The 22616-nt window shown below is 44.5% G+C and overlaps 2 protein-coding genes across 2 annotated transcripts; one reads left to right on the top strand and one right to left on the bottom strand.

Moving 5' to 3' along the window:
• Positions 1–246: 246 nt before the first annotated feature.
• LOC125445998 (shematrin-like protein 2) lies at positions 247–4423 on the bottom strand. The gene is made up of 3 exons (XM_048519467.1): positions 4313–4423; positions 2944–2973; positions 247–870 (listed from the first exon to the last, which is right to left on the bottom strand). Exons 1-3 carry the CDS (start codon positions 4421–4423, stop codon positions 247–249), a joined length of 765 nt encoding a protein of 254 aa, XP_048375424.1.
• Positions 4424–10956: 6533 nt separating this feature from the next.
• LOC125445967 (shematrin-like protein 1) lies at positions 10957–18673 on the top strand. Its single transcript, XM_048519424.1, has 3 exons — positions 10957–11011; positions 16290–16295; positions 17827–18673. Exons 1-3 carry the CDS (start codon positions 10957–10959, stop codon positions 18432–18434), a joined length of 669 nt encoding a protein of 222 aa, XP_048375381.1. The 3' UTR covers positions 18435–18673.
• The last annotated feature ends 3943 nt before the right edge of the window (positions 18674–22616 follow it).

Below are 22616 nucleotides of genomic sequence, written 5' to 3'. Positions count from 1 at the left end.
AAAACATTTATACCAGGATCAGAAAGTAAACAAGATAAATAATTTAGACAGGGGGATATCGCTCTTGACCTTGGAGCATTCAAAAAACCGAAGTGTTTTAGGAGATAGCTATAAATGACCAATGTTCATGGAAAAGTCCTTGTGTTCAATGACATTTCTGCATGCTTTGATTTTTCAACCTCATAGATGGGATTTATCTTCCAATTTCTGTCCATTACCGGTACCATGCATAGATTCTGTTCAGGTTCAATAGCAAATGCTGCCACGACGTCCGGGTAGAATCCTTCTTCCAATCAGTGAACCCCTCCCTTCTTGGCCTCCAAGCGGAGACCCCAGGCCTCCATAGAGGGCCTCACATAAAGGCCTCCCAGCCCAGCCCATAGGGAAACTCTGCTTCCTGCTACCCCGAGTACCAAGCCTAACGGCACATGGAGTATTTCCTCCCACAGAAACTGGTTCGCCAGTGGCAGAGAGGATGGGTCCTGGGATGGTCACAACGCTGGGTGGTGGCTGGACCACAACTTCTGCAGGTGGGATCTGGTTGATGCAGGAAGGGGCAACTCCAGCTAGGGTGCCAAGGCTGCCAGAAGTTTCAGCCACGGCAGGACCGTAGCCATAGCCAAGACCATAACCGTGAGCTAAGCCCAGACCTCCATACCCAGAGCCAAGACCATAACCATGAGCTAAGCCCAGACCTCCATATCCATAGCCGAGACCATAACCATGAGCTAAGCCTAGACCATCATATCCACAGCCGAGACCTCTCCAGCCAACATTGGCAGATCCAAAGCCAACTCTTGGGGTGGAGGCAACAGATGGGACGGCAAACTCTGGACCACAGGTGGCAGGCATGGTTTTGTAGAGGTGAACCTGAAACAAAATATAAACCATCAGCAGTTGTGCTTGCCCTTGTTTTCCCATCTTTCTTGATGCCTCCCGCTCAGTTTTTGTCTTTATATATCTTCAATTTAACTTTAACAGGTACATCCCATGCTTCTTGACTCTTTCATGTTTTCCTACTCATTGCTAATCTTTCTTGAACGACACAAACTGCCATCTGTTTAACCCTGTTATATTTCGGATTTTGAACCCATCCTAAGGACCACTGGTGTACCTGGAAATAGAGTTGGACAGAAGCATTGCTCTTCAGGTCACGGGTCCAGCATGGGCACAACAAAAGAAATTGCTTAATTGGGCTGCTTCTTAAGATAGATTGCCCAGGATATTCAATGGACCCAATTTTTAGTTCACTGTCAACTCCAGTTTGAGAAACTTCTAGAGAGTTGAGGGTGCAGCCTGCTGAGGGTGACATTAGGGAAATGGAGGGAGTTCAACTGGGGATGCTGCAATCTAGTTCACTCATTAAAACTGCTGTTTACTCCAGCAGAGTTGATCTCTGTAGTTTGGAGATCAGCTGTAATTCAGGGAGATCTCCAGAATTGGGGTGTGCATTCAGCAAATCAGAACAACAACCCCCCCCCCCAAGGAACATATGCTATTGTAACCCCCATGCTCAGAATGGGTTGACCCAGAAAGGGGTGGAGACTCAAAGCAGCAAGAGGCTGCAGAGCTCATGTAGTTTGGAGGAGACAAGGCTACCAGACTCGGAGCTTGATTTTCATAAGCTCTTAACACCTTGTTAAGGTAACTGCAATGTTGTTGGGAACTACTGGGAAGGTAGTTGTTTATTTTTGCTGTATTGTAAATGTTGCAGTTTATTGTTTCAGGGTTTTTATGTTTGTAATGGGTGAAAGTTCTCCTGGAAACCTTCATCGTGTTGAATCCTGTTCACCAAGCCCTTGGAGCCTTCAGGAGCCAACCCACTTGCAGGAAGAATTGGACTTGGCAATATCAGAAGACTGTAACTAGAAGGACTTGAAATGCAACCTGAACAGGACCTTGAAATGTGATGTTAAATGTTGATGTTATATGTTATATGTTAAGAAAGTAAACCATTTTGTGTTTAAAAATTGTTGTTGCAAACTCATTCCAAGTTCTGCCCCACAGAACCCACGGATAGAGGTTACAGTATCAGTATTTCATGTGGAGGTTTTTTTTATTTGTCAAAAAAGGCAGTGATTTAAGGGAGTGGTTAAGTATAGTGGTTAAGAGCAAGTAAATTCTAATCTGGAGAACCAGGTTTGATTCCCCATTCCTCCACCTGAGTGGCAGAGGCTTATCTGGTGAAGCAGATGTGTTTCTGCACTCCTGCATTCCTGCTGGACGATGCTCAGCTAGTCATAGTTCTCTCAGAACACTCTCAGCCCCACCTACCTCACAAGGTATCTGTTGTGGGGAGAGGAAGGGAAAGGAGCCTGTAAGCCACCTTGAGTCTCCTTACAGGAGAGAAAGGTGGGATATAAATCCAAACTCCTCCTCTTCTTCTTTTTTTGGCATTATTTTGGCTGCATAGGAACCACTACTATTTCCAAAAAAAAACCTTGAGGGAAATCCCCACTGCCTTTCCATCTCCCCCTCCCTCCCTCACTTATCTGTTGGATGGATGGGTCTTGGAGGTAGCAGCAGAGAGCTGAATTCTGGGTTGGGCTTTCCTGGGCCCAGCATTCAGCTCTGTGCCATTGCCACTATCTGTAAAGTCTACATAGGCTCAGGCCCCTTCCGCACACGCAAAATAATGCGTTTTCAAACCACTTTCACAACTGTTTGAAAGTGGGTTTTGCCATTCCACACAGCTTCAAAGAGCACTGAAAGCAGTTTGAGAGTGCATTATTCTGCATGTGCGGAATGAGCCTCAGAGGCAGCAGGCGTCAGACAGCTGAAGGATGAAATCTCTGGCCCCTTCCGCACACGCAAAATAATGCGTTTTCAAACCACTTTCACAACTGTTTGCAAGTGGATTTTGCCATTCCGCACAGCTTCAAAGAGCATTGAAAGCAGTTTGAAAGTTCATTATTCTGCATGTGCGGAATGAGCCTCTGTTACCTTCAAAGTCCATGTGGTGATCAGAGGTGACTGGAATTTTTTTTTGAAGGGGGTTAATAGACCCCAAGAATTTCGAATATCTGGAATAAGTTGACCCACCCCAATGACAACATGGGGATTCAGCTATTTCAGATTTTTTTTGGATAAAGAATTTTCAGGTCAATTAAACCAGAAAAAAAAATTAAACCCTCCCCAAACCAAATAAGTGGTAAACACCACTACTCCAAACCCTTCCTGGTGGTTGGCACCTGTAAAATGCAACCTTCTCACATGTCACGAACAGTATAAAACAACAAGAAGAAGAGTTTGGATTTATATCCCCCCTTTCTCTCCTGTAGGAGACTCAAAGGGGCTTACAATCTCCTTGCCCTTCCCCCCTCACAACAAACACACTGTGAGGTGGGTGGGGCTGAGAGAGCTCCGAGAAGCTGTGACTAGCCCAAGGTCACCCAGCTGGCATGTGTGGGAGTGTACAGGCTAATCTGAATTCCCCAGATAAGCCTCCACAGCTCAAGCGGCAGAGCTGGGAATCAAACCTGATTCCTCCAGATCAGAGTGCACCTACACTTAGCCACTGCTCTTAGCCACTACACCACTGCTGCTCAGTTCCTGAGAGTTTCAACATTTTTTTAAAAAATCATTTACCCCCACACTGGAATTCTGACTTACAGTCTTTAACTAAAGATTTGTCAATTCCTGGAAACAGCCTGATCTCCTGAGATCTTCCAAAATAATTTATCTGGAAGTCTGCGAGCCATCAAAACCCAATCTCCAATCATCGAGGAAATCCAGAGCTGTTTGAAAGGACCACTGACGTCTCTTTACTGAGTTCATCCACAAAAGGAACCTACCTTTTTCATGACACCTTAATGCATATTACCATCCCTTCTGCCCCTCCTCTCAAACCACAGCCTTGACAGCCCTCCAGGTTGGGTTTTACAAAGTAACTCTCAGGACCCTCCCCTTTCCCTAAACCAAGCCAGAAGACCACACTTATGCTTCAAAATCAGACAATATATGGTTGGCTTTAGACATTCTTCCTCTCTAAGGCTGATTCTGCACATGCAGAATAATGCACTTTCAAACTGTTTTCAGCGCTCTTTGAAGCTGTGCGACATAGCAAAATCCACTTGCAAACAGTTGTGAAAGTGGTTTGAAAATGCATTATTTTGCGTGTACGGAAGGGGCCTAATATTCTATTCTGACATGGTTTCCTTTTGGGAACCTTGTTCCCAGCCAATACTTCACCTCCTCCTCTCCTCTGACCTTCAAGCTCTGCTATGTACTGCTCCCTTCACCATATCCTCTGTCTTCTTCTGACAGCCAAACCACTGTTCTACCCACAGTGCCTTCTCTGTCCCCAACTAACCTTCAGTAACTTTGTCTTGCTGAAGAGCAGAAGCCAAGAGATGGAAGCCGAGTCTGGTGAAGATCCTAGGACAGGGAGCCTTTTTATAGCATTTTTGTCTGTGTCTTCCATAGCTCTGCTCTGCCCGAGGCTTTAATTTGCATGAAACCCAAGCTACTAGATGTGTGGCATCAAATGACTTTAATAAGCAACAAACCCCAACCAAAAGAGTTAATTTACTGTCTGCTCTAGAGAAAGCTTCTTATCATTCCAAAGACTTTGATCCTCTCATTTCCATTATTCTGCAAAATATTTGGTTTGTTTGTTTTTTCTCAGCAGTTATAGTAATAGGAATCCTGGGATCCTGGTGCCATTTGCTTCTGAATCACTGAACAAAGTCTATTGCTGCCCGAGGGTGGATCACTTCTTGTGCAAGGCCCCTTTATAATGATACACATCACACCATTGCTGGGGTAATAAATTGGCCATAGCGTGAGGCTAAGCATGGGTCTGGATCTGGTCATGCGGGTACATGCTACAGCTCAGCAGGGCGGGTGCCCGGTCCCGAGCTTCGATCTACTGTGGGGCTCTGCCGGGTGGCCACTCCTGGCCAGAGATGTTCCCCCTTTCGGCCCGGTTCGACAGGGCGGTTGCCTCTTGTCGCTGTTGCCGTTCCCAAGGGGAAGGCATGGCTCCCTGGCCCCCTTCCACTTCCCCTTCCAGATCAATACCCATGAGCTAAACCGCCGCGAACTAGGCTATGACATAACAGCATGCATTAACATATAAAAGCAGGGTGAGGTGGGTGGGCAAATCGTCGGCCGGCAAGCACATGGCCTGAACAAAGGAGGGCAAGCCCCTTTAAAGCCTCAGCTCACTTCTCCTTTCTTCCGGTGATGCTGCCCCTTCCCATAGTGGTTCTCTTTCCAGTTCCACCCTTATCTGGGCAGTGTCAGCTGGGCTCGTTCCAATCCCCACCCCGATCAGCAACTCCGCCTCATGGTAATTCACATGCGCCTTTTCCATGAGGCCATCTGTCAATCCCCAAGGGACAGTAAGAACATAAGAACATAAGAACTAGCCTGCTGGATCAGACCAGAGTCCATCTAGTCCAGCACTCTGCTACTCGCAGTGGCCCACCAGGTGCCTTTGGGAGCTCACATGCAGGAGGTGAAAGCAATGGCCTTCTGCTGCTGCTGCTCCCGAGCACCTGGTCTGCTAAGGCATTTGCAATCTCAGATCAAGGCGAATCAAGATTGGTAGCCATAGATCGACTTCTCCTCCATAAATCTGTCCAAGCCCTTTTTAAAGCTATCCAGGTTAGTGGCCATCACCACCTCCTGTGGCAGCATATTCCAAACACCAATCACACGCTATGAAGAAGTGTTTCCTTTTATTAGTCCTAATTCTTCCCCCCAGCATTTTCAATGAATGCCCTCTGGTTCTAGTATTGTGAGAAAGAGAGAAAAATTTCTCTCTGTCAACATTTTCTACCCCATGCATAATTTTATATAGACTTCCAACTCCTATCCCCCCCCCCTCAGGACGCCTTCTCTCCAAACTAAAGAGGTCCCAAACGCTGAAGCCTCTCCTCATAAGGAAGGTGCTCCAGCCCCTCAATCATCCTCGTTGCCTCTTCCTCTGTACTTTTTCTATCTCTTTCAATATCCTTTTTGAGATGTGGGCTTACTCAGAACTGGAACACCAGTACTCCAAGTGCGGTCGCAGACCACAGCTTTATATAAGGGCATGGACAAATCCTTGCAGTTTTATTATCAACTCTTTTCCTAATTATCCCTTGGTAGCATAGAGTTTGCCTTTTCACAGCTGGGCTATGCATTGAGTTGACATTCTCATGGAACTATCAACTAAGATTTCAAATCCTTTTCCTGGTCTGTGACTGATAAAGCACTGGACCCCTGTAGCGTGTATGTGAAGTTTGGATTTTTTGCCCTCTATGTGCATCACTTTCACATTTTGCTAAGCATTGAACTGTAGGCATTTGCCATTTCTGAGCCCACCTCACCTAATTTATCAAAGTCCGCTTTGGAGCTCTTCGTAATCCTTTGTGGTTCTCACCATCCTACATAATTTGGTATCATCTGCAAACTTGGCCACCACGCTTACCTACTCCCTACTTCCAGGTCATTTATGAATAGGTTAAAGAGCACTGGTCCCACACACGGATCCTTGGGGACACTCCAATTCCTTACATCTCTCCATTGTGAGAACTTCCCAGTTTCATACTCCAATTCCTTTGTTTCCTGTTCCTCAACCAGTTTTTAATCCATAGGAGGACTTCCCCTCCTTATTCCCTTCATTGCTGAGTTTTCTCAACAGTCTCTCTGGTGAGGAACTTTGTCAAAAGCCTTTTGGAAATCCAAGTAGACAATGTCCACTGGTTCCCCCCCTTATCCACATGCCTGTTTACATAATTCCCCTCAAAGAACTCCTAGTGTAAGTTTGTAAGACAGGATCTCTTACCTCTGCAAAAGCCATGCTGACTCTTTCCTCAGCAGGTCTTGCTTTTCTACATGTTTTATAATTTTATCTTTAATGATAGATTCTACTAATTTACCAGGAACAGATGTCAAACTGACTGGCCTGTAATTTCCTGGGTCCCCCCTAGACCCTTTCTTAAAGATTGGTGTGACATTGGCCATCTTCCAGTCTTCAGGAATGGAACCTGATTTCAGGGATAAGTTGCATATTAATGTGAGAACATCAGCAATTTCATGCTTGAGCTCTTTAAGAACTCTTGGATGAATGCAATCTGGGCCAGGGGATTTGGTAGCATTTAGTTTATCAATGGCTGCCAGAACTTCTTCCTTGTCTACCATTATCTTCGCTAGTTCCTCGGATTCACCTCCTAAGAAGCTTGGTTCAGGTGCAGGAATTTTCCTCACCTCCTCTTGGGTGAAGACAGATGCAAAGAATTCATTCAGCTTCTCTGCAATCTCCCTGTCAATCTCCCAGTGTACAACAGTAATCAACTGCATCTTTTCCATAGAATCATAGAGCTGGAAGAGACCCCAAGGGCCATCCAATCCAACCCCCTGAAATGCAGGAACACACAATCTTCCTTTTTCCCTTTTAATTATATTTTAATTTCCTCCCATGCCCAGTACTGTTGAACCTACATTTTGCATTTCACAGATGACAATTGATGTCCCATTACACAGTTCTACACTATATATGATTAATATTATATTTCCATGATATGTTCAAGCAATTGATAGTATAAACATGTTTAAAGCTTTGTACATTTAATCAAGATCTACGAGAGGCTATTGAAATTCCCAAACACCAAGATAACTTCAACAAGAAGAGACTAAAAATTAGCAAAACTTGGCTACCAGTACTTTAAAAAGGGACTGATAACCCCACCCGTAATACAATGCACTCAGCCACACCTTTGCATAGCAAGTTCCACCCAAACACTTACTTATTGGTTCCCCACCCTGGGACATGGACAATATACCCCACTAGACTTTCCCCTTCTCACTGGACACAGTGTGAAACAGACTTTCCTCAGAAGATGCCAGCCACAGATGCAGGTGAAACGTTAGGAACAAGATCCACCAGACCATGGCCACACAGCCCAGAAAACCCACCACAACCAGTTAAGTTAAATTCTCTGGAAACCCCCCTCGACAGATGCTGGTCTAGGAGTGGGGTTAGGAGAGTTGGGGTTATTTTAAGGCTCATTTTATTGTAGTTTTAATCATTATATTATATTGATTATGTTTTTATTGCGGTTATTTATTGTTTTTAACTTATGTAAGCCATCTAGAGAAGCCAATACAAGGCTGGATATAAATACCATTCATAAAATGAAATAAATACATGTGTGAAATAGGTGGAGAGGTAAGGGTCCAGTCTTTTGGGAAACAGCCTGCATCTAGCCATGATATTGAGCAGAAAAGTATAAGACCTTGCTAACCAAAAAGCTTAATATCTAATACTAGTTTCAGTGGGAAACAACAGAAGAAGTGAAGGAAGGTACAGTCATAGAGCTGGAAGCAGGATCAGAATTACCTAGATTAACAACCTGCTAATTGCAGGACTATGGAACATCAGACTCAACATGTGGAAAGGGGGGTATTATTATTACTATTACTATTACTATTATTACTATTATTACTATTATTGTTATTATTATTGTTGTTGTTATTTGTTTGTTTGTTTGTTTGTTTTTTTAACTTGATATACCGCCCCATCCCCGAAGGGCTCTGGGCAGTGTACAACATAAAACCATACATAAAATCATCATATAGAGCTTCCATAAATATAATAAAAACAGCAGTTATCCTAAGATGGCATCCCACCTAAACCTAATCCTCCTAAAAAGAAGGAGAGAGAGGCAGTGGGTCCTGATGGTATTAGGACCTATGATCTCAATAATGGGTCCCAATGATATTAGGGACCCATGAACTGGGGGGGGGGACAACTCAGAGGCTGGTATCTCCAAAGGCCCAAAGGGTAGTAAGCAGCCCTTTTGAGGAGCCTGACCTGCCAACCCAGGGTAGGGGGTAGGGGGGACAGGAGGTCAAGCCCCTCCTCCACCACATTCTCCTCTTAGTTCTCTAGCTGGGCCAGGCTTGGGTAAGCTAGCCATCACCCCCATCTGGCTCACCTCTCTGGTGCCCCTGCTGCAGGCTTATCCCAACAAAGCAGCTGCAAAATACTTGAGAAAGGGCTTTACAGGGGGCTTTAGGATCCCCTATGAAGGGGCCCAGGTGGCCACAGATTGCAGCAACCTAAAATGCATCTGGGACCTGCCCCATGCAGTTGCCTCCAAAATTGAGAAAGAATGCAGGGCTGGCCGGGTCACAGGTCCTTTTCCTGAACCCCTCCCCCCTTTGTGAATCTGAGGGTTTCCCCACTGGGGGTGGTCCCCAAGCAAGCTCCTGGGGAGCACCACCTCATTCATAATCTATCCTACCCAAGGTTCCTCCGTTAATGATGCCATTGACCTATGCCAGTGATAGTGAACCTTTTCGAGACCGAGTGCCCAAATTGCAACCCAAAACCCACTTATTTATTTATTTATCGCAAAGTGCCAACATAGCAATTTAACCTGAATACTGAGGTTTTAGTTTAGAAAAAACGGTTGGCTCCGAGGCATGTGTTACTCGGGAGTAAGCTTGGTGGTAGTTGGTGGCTTTGCTTTGAAGCAACCATGCAATTCTTCCAACAGATGAATCACAACTCTAGGAGGGTTTACTCAGAAGCAAGCCCCATTGCCAGCAACCAATCTTACTCCCAGGTAAAGGATTATGCTTTAGTTCTTCGCATGAAAATCAATGGGGTTTAACAGCACTTAACAGGGTTACCTACACTGCTTCTGCAAAACTAGGTCTTAGGTTTAATGCTAATAATTGAGCCCAGTGGCCCAGCCCAGCCTAGATGTGTGGGTGGGTGGGCACTCTGTTTGCCCGTGCCCACAGAGAGGGCTCTTGAGTGCCACCCCTGGCACCCGTGCCATAGGTTCGCCACCACTGACCTATGTTCTGTGAGCTATGCATACCTGGACCATCATTTGCTCCTGCGGACCCAGGGCCCTCCTGGTGAAGTGTAACAGTCAGCCTTCCACTTTCTGCCCATTTATTTGGATGATTTCTGCGTATTAGGCTTTAAGTTCCAAAGATATGCCCACGGGCTGCTCAGTTGCCTGTGCTACCTTTAAGGCATTCAGTTCCCTCCTCGAATGCGTGGTAAAAGGGTGCACGGCCATACCCTATGTCACACACTACCTGGATGATGTCCTTTTCATGTGCCCACCAGGGTTTGGCGTCTGCCATACCAAGTTGGCTGTCTTGCCATCCACAGATTCAGCCAGTGCCAATTGTTATCTGTAAAATGGTACAGCTCCTGGCACACACTCTCAATGACAAACAGACTTCATGTGCACATGCTCTCCTGAAAGAAGATCTTTGCCGCAACACTCCAGACTGAACAGGTGGAATAAAGCAGTAGAGTGCCATTCAGCTCCAAAATGTTCTCCATGGTAAAATGCACATTTTCAGTTTATGCCTTCATCAGTGGAAGACAGTGTACTGTTTTCACATGCCTTGATTTAATCCCAGGATAGAAAAGCAGAGAGCTCTGTCAAGTGTGATCCTGACCAGGCTAAGCATGGTATGACTCTCATCATACCTCCGAGTTGCTTAAAATCTGTCTTCCTGAAATCTAGCACACATGTCTGGCTATGGACAACCTTTGACTCCCAACAGGAAAATTAATTCTGGGAAGACATGGTCATTTTCCCCTGAAGTCCCTACCTCCTTCACCCCATCTACAATCTCCAGTCACCCACACACATTAGACAGAGGTGTAGCTGGGCCAAACTGTGCCCAGTGCACAGTGTGTTCCCCCCACATGCCCCCCGCAGCACCCCCAGCTTCACATCCCCCCCCCCCCGTGGCACACACACACCGCCCCCTTCCCACACTTACCTTAGTTCCTTTTCTTTTTCTATTACTTTTTCAGGCTAAAAAAAGCGGCCTCTTCACAGTTCAGGCTAAAAACTGCCTGAGGAACTATAGGTCTCCTGGGAACTGTAGTTCCTCAGGCCTTTTTGGAGCCTGAACTGTAAATAGGCCACTTTTTTCAGCCTGAAAAAGTAATAGAAAAAGAAAAGGAACTAAAGTATGTGTGGGAATATGGCGGGGGAGCGGGGGGGCTGCAGGGAGCAAGGTGCAAGAAAAAGGGGGAGGGGTCAGGGGTGATTCTGCGGCCCCACAGGCGTGTGCCCGGTGAACAACGTACCCCCCTGGTCCCCTTGTTGCTCTGCCACTGACATTAGGGAAGTCCTCCACTCTGTTATCCCTCTATTGGGTCTCCCTATCCTTACTCAGGGCCTTTTGGCTACTGTCCATGAAATTCTCTCCATCATTGATCTCATAGAGAGCAGCAGTTCAATCCCATAGGCTCTGAACCTCTAAGAACCCTATTAGTGTCAAAAAGTGAAATTATTCATGGAGAATAAACAGATAAGATAATTTAAAAGTGCAATTATTCATTAAGAATTCATAGAGGTCAGGACAATATATTATTTCATTTGATAAAGAGTTGCTGATTATGTATATTTATATATGTTGATTATGTAGGTATACATAAAGAAAAAACCATGTATAGAAGATATGGAGGTGTCACTTTGTATTTTTCGTACCACTCAGTTGAACACCGGTTTCATATGGCTCTATGGTGTAGTGGCCATAGCGGATGAAGATAAAGAAGTATGAGCAAGAGAGGCTGCACTTTAGGATGGACTTCAATTCACTGGTTTTTCTTCCCATTCCCAAATTGACCTTGGGGATGGATGCCATGAAGAAGAAAGCCTACATGAAAACAAGCTGTTTATGATTAGTCTACTATATAATAGCCTGGAGAGTCATGTAGTGTTTAAAGTGATAATGCTCATAAATGTGCCACGGTGTTTGTTTGTACTCAAGATGACATAATAAGTTTCTTTCTTCACTTGAGTGTAAGCTGTTTCAGTTCCTTTGAATGTCTGCCAGGAATGCAAGATACAGATCAGACTTTTTCTTGTGATGTCTTTATCTGAGAAAGGATTATCCCCATCAGCAGGATGTGTTGCTGAGTCTTTGGCAAAATGTCTTTCATGTCTCACTGTCCAGCGTTCCATGAGACTTGTGTTAAATGGATCCATCTGAGAAATTCTCCCACTGTTGTTCCATGCTCTTTTGGTTTCTGACTGAGGCCGTTTCTGCACGACGACGATGGGGGTTGGGTCGGCGCATTCCACACTGACCCAACCCCCCTGGGACCGTTTGCACGAACGGTCCCAGAAACAGCAGGGAAGACGGCACCGCGGAGTGCTGTCGCCGATTATTGTCGGAGCTTATCGTCCGCTGCCGCTGAAAGCCTGGGGACACGTTTCTGCCCTGCACGAGTGATCCAGCGTCGCAGGGCAGGGGGGCGTATCCCCAGGTCTTGGCGACACGCCGGACGGCCACGACCACGGTAGGTAGAGGGCGGAAGGGGGAGGGCGCCTTGGAGCTGTTTCCCATAAACCTCGCTTCCCAAGCGAGGTTGGGAAACAGCGGCTTCGTGCCACTCAGGCGGGGCGAGGGCGGCGCGGCTGCGAAGCAGCTGCGCCCCCTGTGCAAATGGCTCCCTGGGGACGGCATTTTTGCCGTCCCAAGGGCGCCATAATCCACCCGTGCAGAAAGGGCCAATTATTCTTGGATTCTCTTTCTGAAGGGGAACTGTCAATTTCACTCCAAATGTTTCTTTTACATGAAATCTATTCCACCTACATATTTTCTGTCTCCTGTGCCCACAGTGTAGAATGTTTCCTCCCCAGCTTATAAATATGAAGCACAGTACTGAGAAGCAATAGATAGCACTCCCAAGGAATTTGAATCTCAACTGAAGATCACACACTGTTTTCTGATCCTTCCTCAAGGGATAATTTTGAGAAGCCTGCCTGCACAAATTCAAAGGGCCTATAGAGTAATGATGATTTAGTTATCTGGATATCACTCCATCTTGTTTTTCATAAGTGGGAACTTCAACATTCAAGGTGGTGGCAACTGATTCTATATCATGTGGCACAGAAATGATTGTAAATAATAATACAAATGTTTTATCAAGCAACTTTTGTGAAAGCATAAAAAAAAGCCCATAGCAACACATGTTACCATGACATGCCTCTGAAGATGCCAGTCATAGATGAGGGTAAAACACTGATGGCAAAAGCTACCAGATCTCAAAGAGACAGCCCAGAAAACCAGTCACCAAAATGCTTTTGCCAGATTTCTGCTATAGATGTTGTGTGCTGCCCTGAAACTGAAAATGGAGGGGTTTTATATATATATATATATATATATATAAAAACTACACTATTTGTTTTTCAGAAAGGGATGATTTAAAGGATTATTTTATGGCCTTTTAATGTCATTGACTGCTTAATGCTTTTAATGTAATCATTCAGCAGATGGGTTTAACGTTCATCCTGAGAGGTATTACTTCGTCATATAGATTCTACTGATTTTTCAAAAAAGAAATATGAAGGCTTAGGTCCAGGCAGAATTTTTTCTCCTAGAAAGTATCTCCATCAGTGGAACTTTGATGCTTCTCCTCATTCATTCTAGCTCACTGATCTTTCTTTTCTTTTCTTTTTAATTTTTTAATTGGGTTTGAAAATATAAAATGTATAAAACATTCTTAATACATAAAAATTCCATACACAAGTTCCTCTCTTTTACATTGAGGGAATTATACAATCAGGAAAACCAATACAGATCATTTTGTACAAAATCTTGACCTACTATACCTGCCAATGTTTAGATCTCTTCTCACTCCAACCTTAACTGTATCTCTTCCCCCATGATACTATTGTCGAGGAACTTTATGATGCTACATAATTAAAATAAAATTAGCTGTCTTACTGCAGGGTGTACTAACACCTCCTCCCCACTTCCCTCATTTACTCCCTGCACCTACCCCCCTCCCCCTAGACTTCCCCAACAGCTTATTCCTTTAAAATCACTTATGTTATCCCAAACTTTATTACGGTCGCTATCTTCCGGTGACTTCTGCATTATCTAACTCTAAGTTCGAAGCTGCCCACTCTTAAGTGCTCGGCGACAACCACTGGGATCGGGATGTGGTTTTGTACTCTCAGCTTCTTCAAGCCCATGTAACGGGTCAAATTCTCCGGAATTCCAGTTGGGAACTACTACTTTTTCAGGGAACCACGCTCGAACTCAGCTTGATTCCAGTAAAGTGCGCGGAATCTCTGGTGCCAGGAGTCCCCCATTCAGCCAATCACAGCTGTTTCAGGCATGTGTTCAGCTAGCCAATCAAAAAACGCCACCTTCATCCCTCCATTCCTGTGGCAGTTTTTTTTATAACGTGTGTGGGGATAGACGGAACATGGCCATAGAACAGTAGCCAATCGGAACGGAGCAACGAAGAGGCACAGGATGATTCCGCCCTCCGAGCTGGGATCAAGCTGGTTGCAGTGGGGAATAACAATGGCTTCAACCTAGGTTAGTACCCTTCTCAGGGAACTTGGTCGAACCTATTTTACTCGTGTGTGGAATCACCCTACGTTATATTCATTAATCCACTAATTCTATTTTATACTGTCTTTCTACTTTGCCCTTAATATTTAAGATGAGTTAATTATTTCATTCTGTTCTTTCACAGAATAGCAGTTACTTCACATCTGTAGATAAGAAAGAAAGAAAAACAAAATTGTTAGTAAGTCACCGATCTTTCTGAAATAGTGTTCCTAGACAACAAAGAACTATTTAATGAACTATGGAGTTCATTATGAATAGGATGTGTTTTCCTTTCATGACAAACATAGTCTGGATCCTGCTCATTTTATTTATATAAATTACCATTTTTATTGCTCGTCTTTTGTTAGCTCCCTCAAGAAGACCTTGCAGAAGCAGGCTTCAAAATGAACAAAACAAATACTTTTCTAATACAACATATTTGTTAACGTTTTGTGTGCCCACAATAGACTTGGGCCCGGGAATGTGTTTTGTTTCCTTTATTCAGTTGCTGCTATTAATTAGAAACATGATAGGGTTGTTAATGAGTTGCCGTGGATGCATTTGTTTCATTTGATTGTCTGTTGTGCTTCCTCTTTCATAGGTCTTCTTTTGACATTATTTGCCATTGATTTCAGAGGAAGAAACCTTTTTTTCACCAGGGATCTGTATCCTCATGGTCCCTCATCCAAATTTGAGACAGCTCCAAGGGGTGCCAGAACTATCCTAGAATAAGAAGAGTTTGGATTGAGACCCTGATTTTCTCAACTCTAAAGGGTCTCAAAGCAACTTAAAAATCACCTTCCCTTCCCCTCCCCACAACAGACACCTCATGAAATAGGTGGGTGGGGCGGAGAGAATTTTGAGAGAGCTGTGACTAGCCCAACGTCACTGAGAAGGTTCCATATTTAGCAGCATGAAAACAAATCCAGTTCAACACATAAGAGTCCGCCACTCATGTGGAGGAGTGGGGAATCAAACACAGGCCGTTTCTGCATGGCCACGATGGAGGTTGGGTCGGCGTACATGATGCCGACCCAACCCCCTCAGGACCGTTCTCACGAACGGTCCCAGTTGCGGTGGGGCAGACGGTGCCACGAAGCACCATCATCCGATCGACCTACCTGCTCTGCGACCGTCCGGTGCATCGCCGAGGTCAGGAGACATGCCACCCCTGCCCTGCACGACTGCAGGTAGGTCGACCGGGCACAGGGGGGAGGGAAGGCGCCGTACAGCCGCGATTTTCTTTAAACCTCGCTCGGGAAGCAAGGTGGGAAAACGGCGGCTTCGCGCCGCTCGGGAGGAGTGAGGGCGGCACGGCTGCGAAGCAGCTGCGCCCCCCATGTGAATGGCTCCCTGGGGACGGCATTTTTGCTGTCCCCAGGGCGCTGTATTAGGCCCGTGCGGAAAGGGCCAGAGTTCTTCATATTCAAGTTCATGCTACACTGGCCTAGTCACCTCCCCTCCTACAGCTTTCTCTCAGGGTTATGAGTGCAGCACCAACATTTGGGGACTTCAACCAGACAGGTGGGGGTGGATCCTCCAAACTGACACTGATATCCAGTTTGGGCAAAGTTTGCTGCCATCTCAAACGTCTATAACATTCCCTGTTTGGGGTGCTGTGTGGTTTCCGGGCTGTATGGCCGTGTTCTAGCACCATTCTCTCCTGACGTTTCGTCTGCATCTGTGGCTGGCATCTTCAGAGGATCTGAAGATTCCCTGTTTGGTTTTTCACCTTATCTGGCAAGCTGATGACAGCTGAATTCTGTGCCTGACTCAGGGTGCTGATTAAAATCAGTCAAATATCCTATAAGTGAGTTGTTCTGTAGGTAATTTCAAATCCTGGCCCAAAGGGGTATAATTTAACCTCTGGTGACGCTTTCAAAACTGTATAAAAGCTCAGAGTGCCTTCCAGTTTCCCAACAGCTTCAACTGATTCTCTTTCCCTGCACTTCTCCTTCAAGAAGCAGGTAAGTAATCCCATGCTGGGGGAGGGGGGAATTTTCTCGTACAGATTCTCCAGGGGCTTTGTGACATATGAAGAGTTAAATCCAACAGGAATGCTTCCAATTTTTTTCCCTCCTTCTAATATCCTCCTTGAATTTCAGGATCCAGATTTCCACCTTTTGTTTCTCTGTGCTTTTGCCAAGCTTGTGTGTGAGAGACACTTCCTGTTAACCTCATCATTCTGCAGAAATAGTTTCTGACGGTAGCCATGTTGTTCTGCAGTAGAACAGCCTCGGTCTGGCAGTACCTTGAAGCCCAACAAGATTTTTGAGGGATAAGATTTGAGAGAGAAAGAACCCTTGGTCAGTTATGAGTAAGGGCCTTTCCCCACTTACCTTAAGCCCTGCGCTACTTGAGGAAAGTAGTGCGGGGTCTCCCGGCACTCCCCATGAGAGGGGCGGCGACAGTGCAGCCACCCTTACACTGCTGCTGTCATGCCCCCTCAGCACGAGGCATCCCTGGCGCTCTTTCAAAGGGCACCTTTTGATGACCCCACGCAGAGCGCGGGGTCGTGGGGACGCCCGAGTGCACACCAGGGATGCCGCGCGCTCGGAATTGCGGGCAGCAACCCTCGGAAAAAGGTAAGTGGGGAAAGGGCCTAAGACACTTTGATGAAGGGGGCTTTGGTTCCTGGAAAGAAAGATTCAAATCATGATCCCCAGAACTGAAGAATGTAGCCTTTCAGGAGTTCTTCTTTCTGTCATCCTAAAATCCTTCAGAATAGCTTCCCAATCTCATTGCTCAGCAAGCACTTCATTTTTGAGATGCCAATTTGGCTGGGTTGTATTTTATTATATCTATCCCTTGAGTTTTCTGCAACCATTTATTGCAGGGAATAGTTGGATACCCCAACTCTACGTATTGGCTTGAGCTGATTCTTAAGAAACCTCCAAGTGCATTTCTGAAGGTGGCAACTTTTGTAATGTGTAGTTGGGGAAATAATTACAATGTGCAATAAAAGAGAAATGTGTTGATATACCAGAGTGAAATCTGAAGCACTGAATGCCTTGCCACGAGGTTGTAGGATATGATTTTCGCACTTCATGTAGGGTCCCCTCTTTTCTGTGGAGTTGTGAATTTCATCCTCACAACATCTCTGTAAGTTAGGCTCATTCCGCACGTGCAGAATAATGCACTTTCAAACTGCTTTCAGTGCTCTTTGAAGCTGTGTGGAATAGCAAAATCCACTTGCAAACAGTTGTGAAAGTGGTTTGAAAACGCATCATTTTGCATGTGCGGAAGGGGCCTTAGTACCAAAAAGTACCAGCCAAGTTCATTTATTTATGTGTTTGTTTATTTGCTCCTATTTGTATGCTAACCTTCCCCTCATAGACTCAGGATGGCTTCCAAAATTTGTACAAGTTTGAATAGGGAATGATCCAAGTTCACCCAGCAGGCTTCATGGAGAGGAGTTAGGAAACCTGGCTCTCCAGATTAGAATCTGCTTGTTTTCTGTGACTTGCCCTTACATCTTTCTTCCATATTAAATTTCAGATCCTCTCCTTCAAGCCATGCCTGGCTCCTGTGGTCCAGAGTTTGCCGTCCCATCAGTTGCCTCCACCCCAAGAGTTGGCTTTGGATCTGCCAATGTTGGCTGGAGAGGTGTCGGCTGTGGATATGATGGTCTGGGCTTAGCTCATGGTTATGGTCTTGGCTATGGATATGGAGGTCTGGGCTTAGCTCATGGTTATGGTCTCGGCTCCGGGTATGGAGGTCTGGGCTTAGCTCATGGTTATGGTCTCGGCTATGGTTACGGTCCTGCCGTGGCTGAAACTTCTGGCAGCCTTGGCACCCTGGCTGGAGTCGCCCCTTCCTGCATCAACCAGATCCCACCTGCAGAAGTTGTGGTCCAGCCACCACCCAGCGTTGTGACCATCCCAGGACCCATCCTCTCTGCCACTGGTGAACCAGTTTCTGTGGGAGGAAATACTCCATGTGCCGTTAGCGGTACTGGGGTAGCAGGAGCAGGTTTCTATGGGGCTGGGCTGGGAGGCCTTTATGGAGGCCTTTATGGAGGCTGGGGCTCCCGTTTGGGCCAGAGGAGGGGTTCACTGATTGGAAGAAGGATTCTACCCGGACGTCGTGGCAGCATTTGCTATTGAACCTGAACAGAATCTATGCGTGGTCCCGGTAATGGAGAGAAATTGGAAGATAAATCCCATCTATGAGATTGAAAAATCAAAGCAGGCAGAAATGTGATTGAACACAAGGACTTTTGCATGAACAGTGGTCATTTATAGCTATCTCCTAAAACACTTCGGTTTTTTGCATGCTCCAAGGCCAAGAGAGAAATCCCCCTGTCTAAATTATTGATCTTGCTCACTTTCTGATCCTGGTATAAATGTTTTACTTGATTCCTCCCCCTTGTCATTTTCAATAAAACTAAGTCTGCATTCGAACATTTCTGTCTTGGTATTGTTTCCCAAAGTGCCGATAGTTTGTAGCATACCCATCTTCAGGTGTTCCTCTTGATGGCAGATTATGTAAGCTCTCCATGGAGAGAACTGCAACTATTTTGAAGGGGCAAATGTATAGGAAAAGCCAATGAGAAATGACGCCTGTGTCCTTCCTATCATCACAGGGGATACTTGTGATTCATTCTCTTGGGTGCTGAGCCTGAAAGCTGTGGGAAAGTACTTACAGCCTCTGAGATTTTTGGACTTTACCCATTGTATAGAAGAGAACCAGAGTTTAGATATATATCCCACTTTTCTCTTCTGTAAGGAGTCTCAAAGCAGCTTACAAACTCCTTCCCTTCCCCTCCCCACAACAGACACCTGGTGAAGTGGATGAGGTCGAGAGAGTTCTGAGAGAACTGCAACTGGCCCAAGGTCACCCAGAAGACTGCATGTTTAGGAGCAGAGAAGCAAACCTGTTTCACCAGATTAGATGACCAGATTACCTGGTTGATGGAGTGGCAGTGGTAGGATAAGAACATAAGAACATAAGAACAAGCCAGCTGGATCAGACCAGAGTCCATCTAGTCCAGCTCTCTACTACTCGCAGTGGCCCACCAGGTGCCTTTGGGAGCTCACATGCAGGATGTGAAAGCAATGGGCTTCTGCGGCTGTTGCTCCTGAGCACCTGGACTGTTAAGGATCCTTAGGAGGGATTGGCCCAGTTCTCCTGGAGTTTGTTGTACAGTGGAAAGGGGACACCAATCATAGTCAGACATAGTCAGACATAGACATGCATTCTAGACTTGAGGAACACTAATTTCATTGAACTTAAGAAACTACTGGGTGTGATCCCATGGTTAAAAATACTAAAAGAGAAGGGAGTGCCTGATGGATGGGAGTTTCTTAAAAGTGAGATCTCAAAGGGACAATTTCAAACAGTTTCAATGAGGAAGAACAAAGGGAGGTTTCTAAGGAAACTAGCATGCATGTCTAAGAATCTTTTAACTGAGCTAAGATTTAAAAGGGACGTGTACAAAAAATAGAAAAAGGAGGAAATTAGCAAAGCAGAATTCAAACAAATAGCCAAGATGTGTTGGGAGAAAGAAAAGCTAAAGCGCAGAACAGGCTCATAAGAACATAAGAACTAGCCTGCTGGATCAGACCAGAGTCCATCTAGTCCAGCTCTCTGCTACTCACAGTGGCCCACCAGGTGCCTTTGGGAGCTCACATGCAGGAGGTGAATGCAATGGCCTTCTGCTGCTGCTGCTGCTCCTGAGCACCTGGTCTGTTAAGGCATTTGCAATCTCAGATCAAGGAGGATCAAGATTGATAGCCATAAATCGACTCCTCCGCCATAAATCTGTCCAAGCCCTTTTTAAAGTTATCCAGGTTAGTGGCCGTCACCACCTCCTGTGGCAGCATATTCCAAACACCAATCACACGTTGCATGAAGAAGTGTTTCCTTTTATTAGTCCTAATTCTTCCCCCCAGCATTTTCAATGAATGCCCTCTGGTTCTAGTATTGTGAGAAAGAGAGAAAAAATTCTCTCTGTCCACATTTTCTACCCCAGGCATAATTTTATACTTCAATCATATCCCCCCTCAGATGTCTCCTCTCCAAACTAAAGAGTCCCAAACGCTGCAGCCTCTCCTCATAAGGAAGGTCCTCCAATCCTTCAATCATCCTCGTTGCCCTTCTCTGCACTTTTTCTATCTCTTCAATATCCTTTTTGAGATGTGGCGACCAGAACTGAACACAGTACTCCAAGTGCGGTCGCACCATGGCTTTATATAAGGGCATGACAATCCTTGCAGTTTTATTGTCAACTCCTTTCCTAATTATCCCCAGCATAGAGTTTGCCTTTTTCACAGGGTTGCTAGAGAGATTAAAAACAATTTAAAAGACTTTTTTGGTTATGTTCATTGGGGGAAAAGGGATATGATAGGGTCATTGCGAGGAAAAGATGGAAAAAATGTTAACAGGGAATTGAGAAAAGACAGAACTACTTAACACCTTTTTTTGCCTCCAGCTGCTGCCCATAGGAAAACAGTGATCAACTAGGGGGAAATGGTACAGAGGATGCAGTAGGGGAAATTCAGCACAAAACAAATAAAGAGGTAGTACAGAAATGCCTGGTTACTTTGAATGAATCCAAATGTCCAGTTCCTGATGAACTACATCCTTGGATATTTTAAAAAGTGGCAGAAATAATCACAGAACCACTGGCAATAATCTTTGAGAATTCCTGGAACACAGGAGAAGTTCCAGGGGACTGGAAGAGGACGAATATTGTCCTCATCTTCAAAAAGGGGAAAAAAGAGGACCCAAACAATTACTGATCAGTCAGCCAGGTTTCAATACCAGGAGAGATTCCAGAGCAGATCATTAAACAGACAGTCTGTAAGCCTTAGAAGGGAATGACATGAAGAGTAAAAGTCAACATGGCTTTCTCAAAAGCAAGAGAATCACAGAACACATTGCGCTCCAGCTGCTACACCAATTTAATGAATGAATACGTGAGAGTATTACATGCTATAAACTATACATACACTCACCACCAAATAAATAATTTTATTTATGCACATACAATGTCAAGTTCAAAGCGCTACATGAATCAAACCCCGATGTCTCTGAGCTTGACAGGCTGCCTGTTTCGATAAGAGTCCTATAACATCCAAATAATCGTGAAAGTCTTATAGGGTTTACAAAAGTGCTGGGTGCATATAAGAAATATTTTGTAGTCCAGAATTATTTCAAGTGACCCAACGCCAGGTCTACATGATGTTCAGCCTTACTAGATGGAGTAATAGCTTACCCTGTAATACAAAAGCTTATTAGATGATGGGGCCACAAGCCATGCTTGAATGTAGAAACTCCAAAACAAATTCCAGAATGTAGCATGCATATGATTTGCATTTTCAAAGAAAGTTCTTCATCAATGCATCATTTCATATAGCTGAAGCATATTCAGAGATTTTATTAAGTATAGTTTTATAAATATAATAAATACGTGTATAAAACTTACAAAGGATTGTATAAATATGAGGTAAGAATAGAAATTGAAACTCACATATTTCCAAATTAATGGTAGCATTCCCTATACTGGCTATAAAGGTTGTCTGAAACAACTAGAATGGCTTGTTATGTCTTCTTATAATAATTACAAATTCGCTTGATAATAAGCAGCTGTAGCATCCTGCCAGTTCTATTTAAGGGGTATTTAAAGGTATATGTAATAAAAACTGGTCAACATAGCAAATCAAATATAACAAGAAAGATCTAGTTGTTTGTTTAACCCACTTCTTCATAGCTTCTGAAACAAAATATCCATTTAGCCTCTTGCTGCAATGGATGTCTTTTGATATCTATTCTTTTGTCTGATGCATGATTATAATGGTATAAAGAGCAAATTGTAAAATCTTTTCCTATGTGCTGGGCATCTATAAAATGTGTGACCAAAGGAACATCTTCCTTCCTTGTTCAAATATTACTGGCATGTTCCAATAGTCTAGTTCTTAAAGATCTTAAAGTCATACTTGTGTTAGGTCCCATTTGTGTTGTGTTAGTGGATCTATAACAAATTTGGTATTTAGTGATTGGTTGCAAAGTTATAGGTATTCTATAACTTGGGTCATCCATTCTTCTTTTGTTGGTGAAGCTTCATTCTTCCATACTTTGGCTATCCTCATCCTTGCAGCTGTAGATATATGTATAAAAATAAGTCAATATTAAGGTCTGGAATTTTCTTTATTCCTAATCCTAAAAGATATATTTCTGGAGTTAGTTCAAATGATACCTTTGTTATCTTTTTTATTGTTGTGTGTATTTCTTTCCAGAATTTTTTTTTTATTTCAGGACAAGTCAACCACATGTGTAATAATGTT

Source organism: Sphaerodactylus townsendi, linkage group LG01, assembly GCF_021028975.2.
Source record: "Sphaerodactylus townsendi isolate TG3544 linkage group LG01, MPM_Stown_v2.3, whole genome shotgun sequence".
Classification (NCBI taxonomy): domain Eukaryota; kingdom Metazoa; phylum Chordata; class Lepidosauria; order Squamata; family Sphaerodactylidae; genus Sphaerodactylus; species Sphaerodactylus townsendi.
This window is presented reverse-complemented; position numbering and strand designations above follow the sequence as displayed.

Bases quoted from the DNA above. Each gene is read 5' to 3' on its own strand.
- LOC125445998 (XM_048519467.1), bottom strand. From the start codon at position 4,423: ATGGAAGACACAGACAAAAATGCTATAAAAAGGCTCCCTGTCCTAGGA. The intron at 2,974-4,312 runs GTTAGTTGGGGA...AAAAAATTCCAG, and splicing joins GCAAGACAAAGTTACTGAAG to TCACCTCTGATCACCACATG. The intron at 871-2,943 runs GTAACAGAGGCT...ATTTTGTTTCAG, and splicing joins TCACCACATGGACTTTGAAG to GTTCACCTCTACAAAACCAT.
- LOC125445967 (XM_048519424.1), top strand. From the start codon at position 10,957: ATGGCGGGGGAGCGGGGGGGCTGCAGGGAGCAAGGTGCAAGAAAAAGG.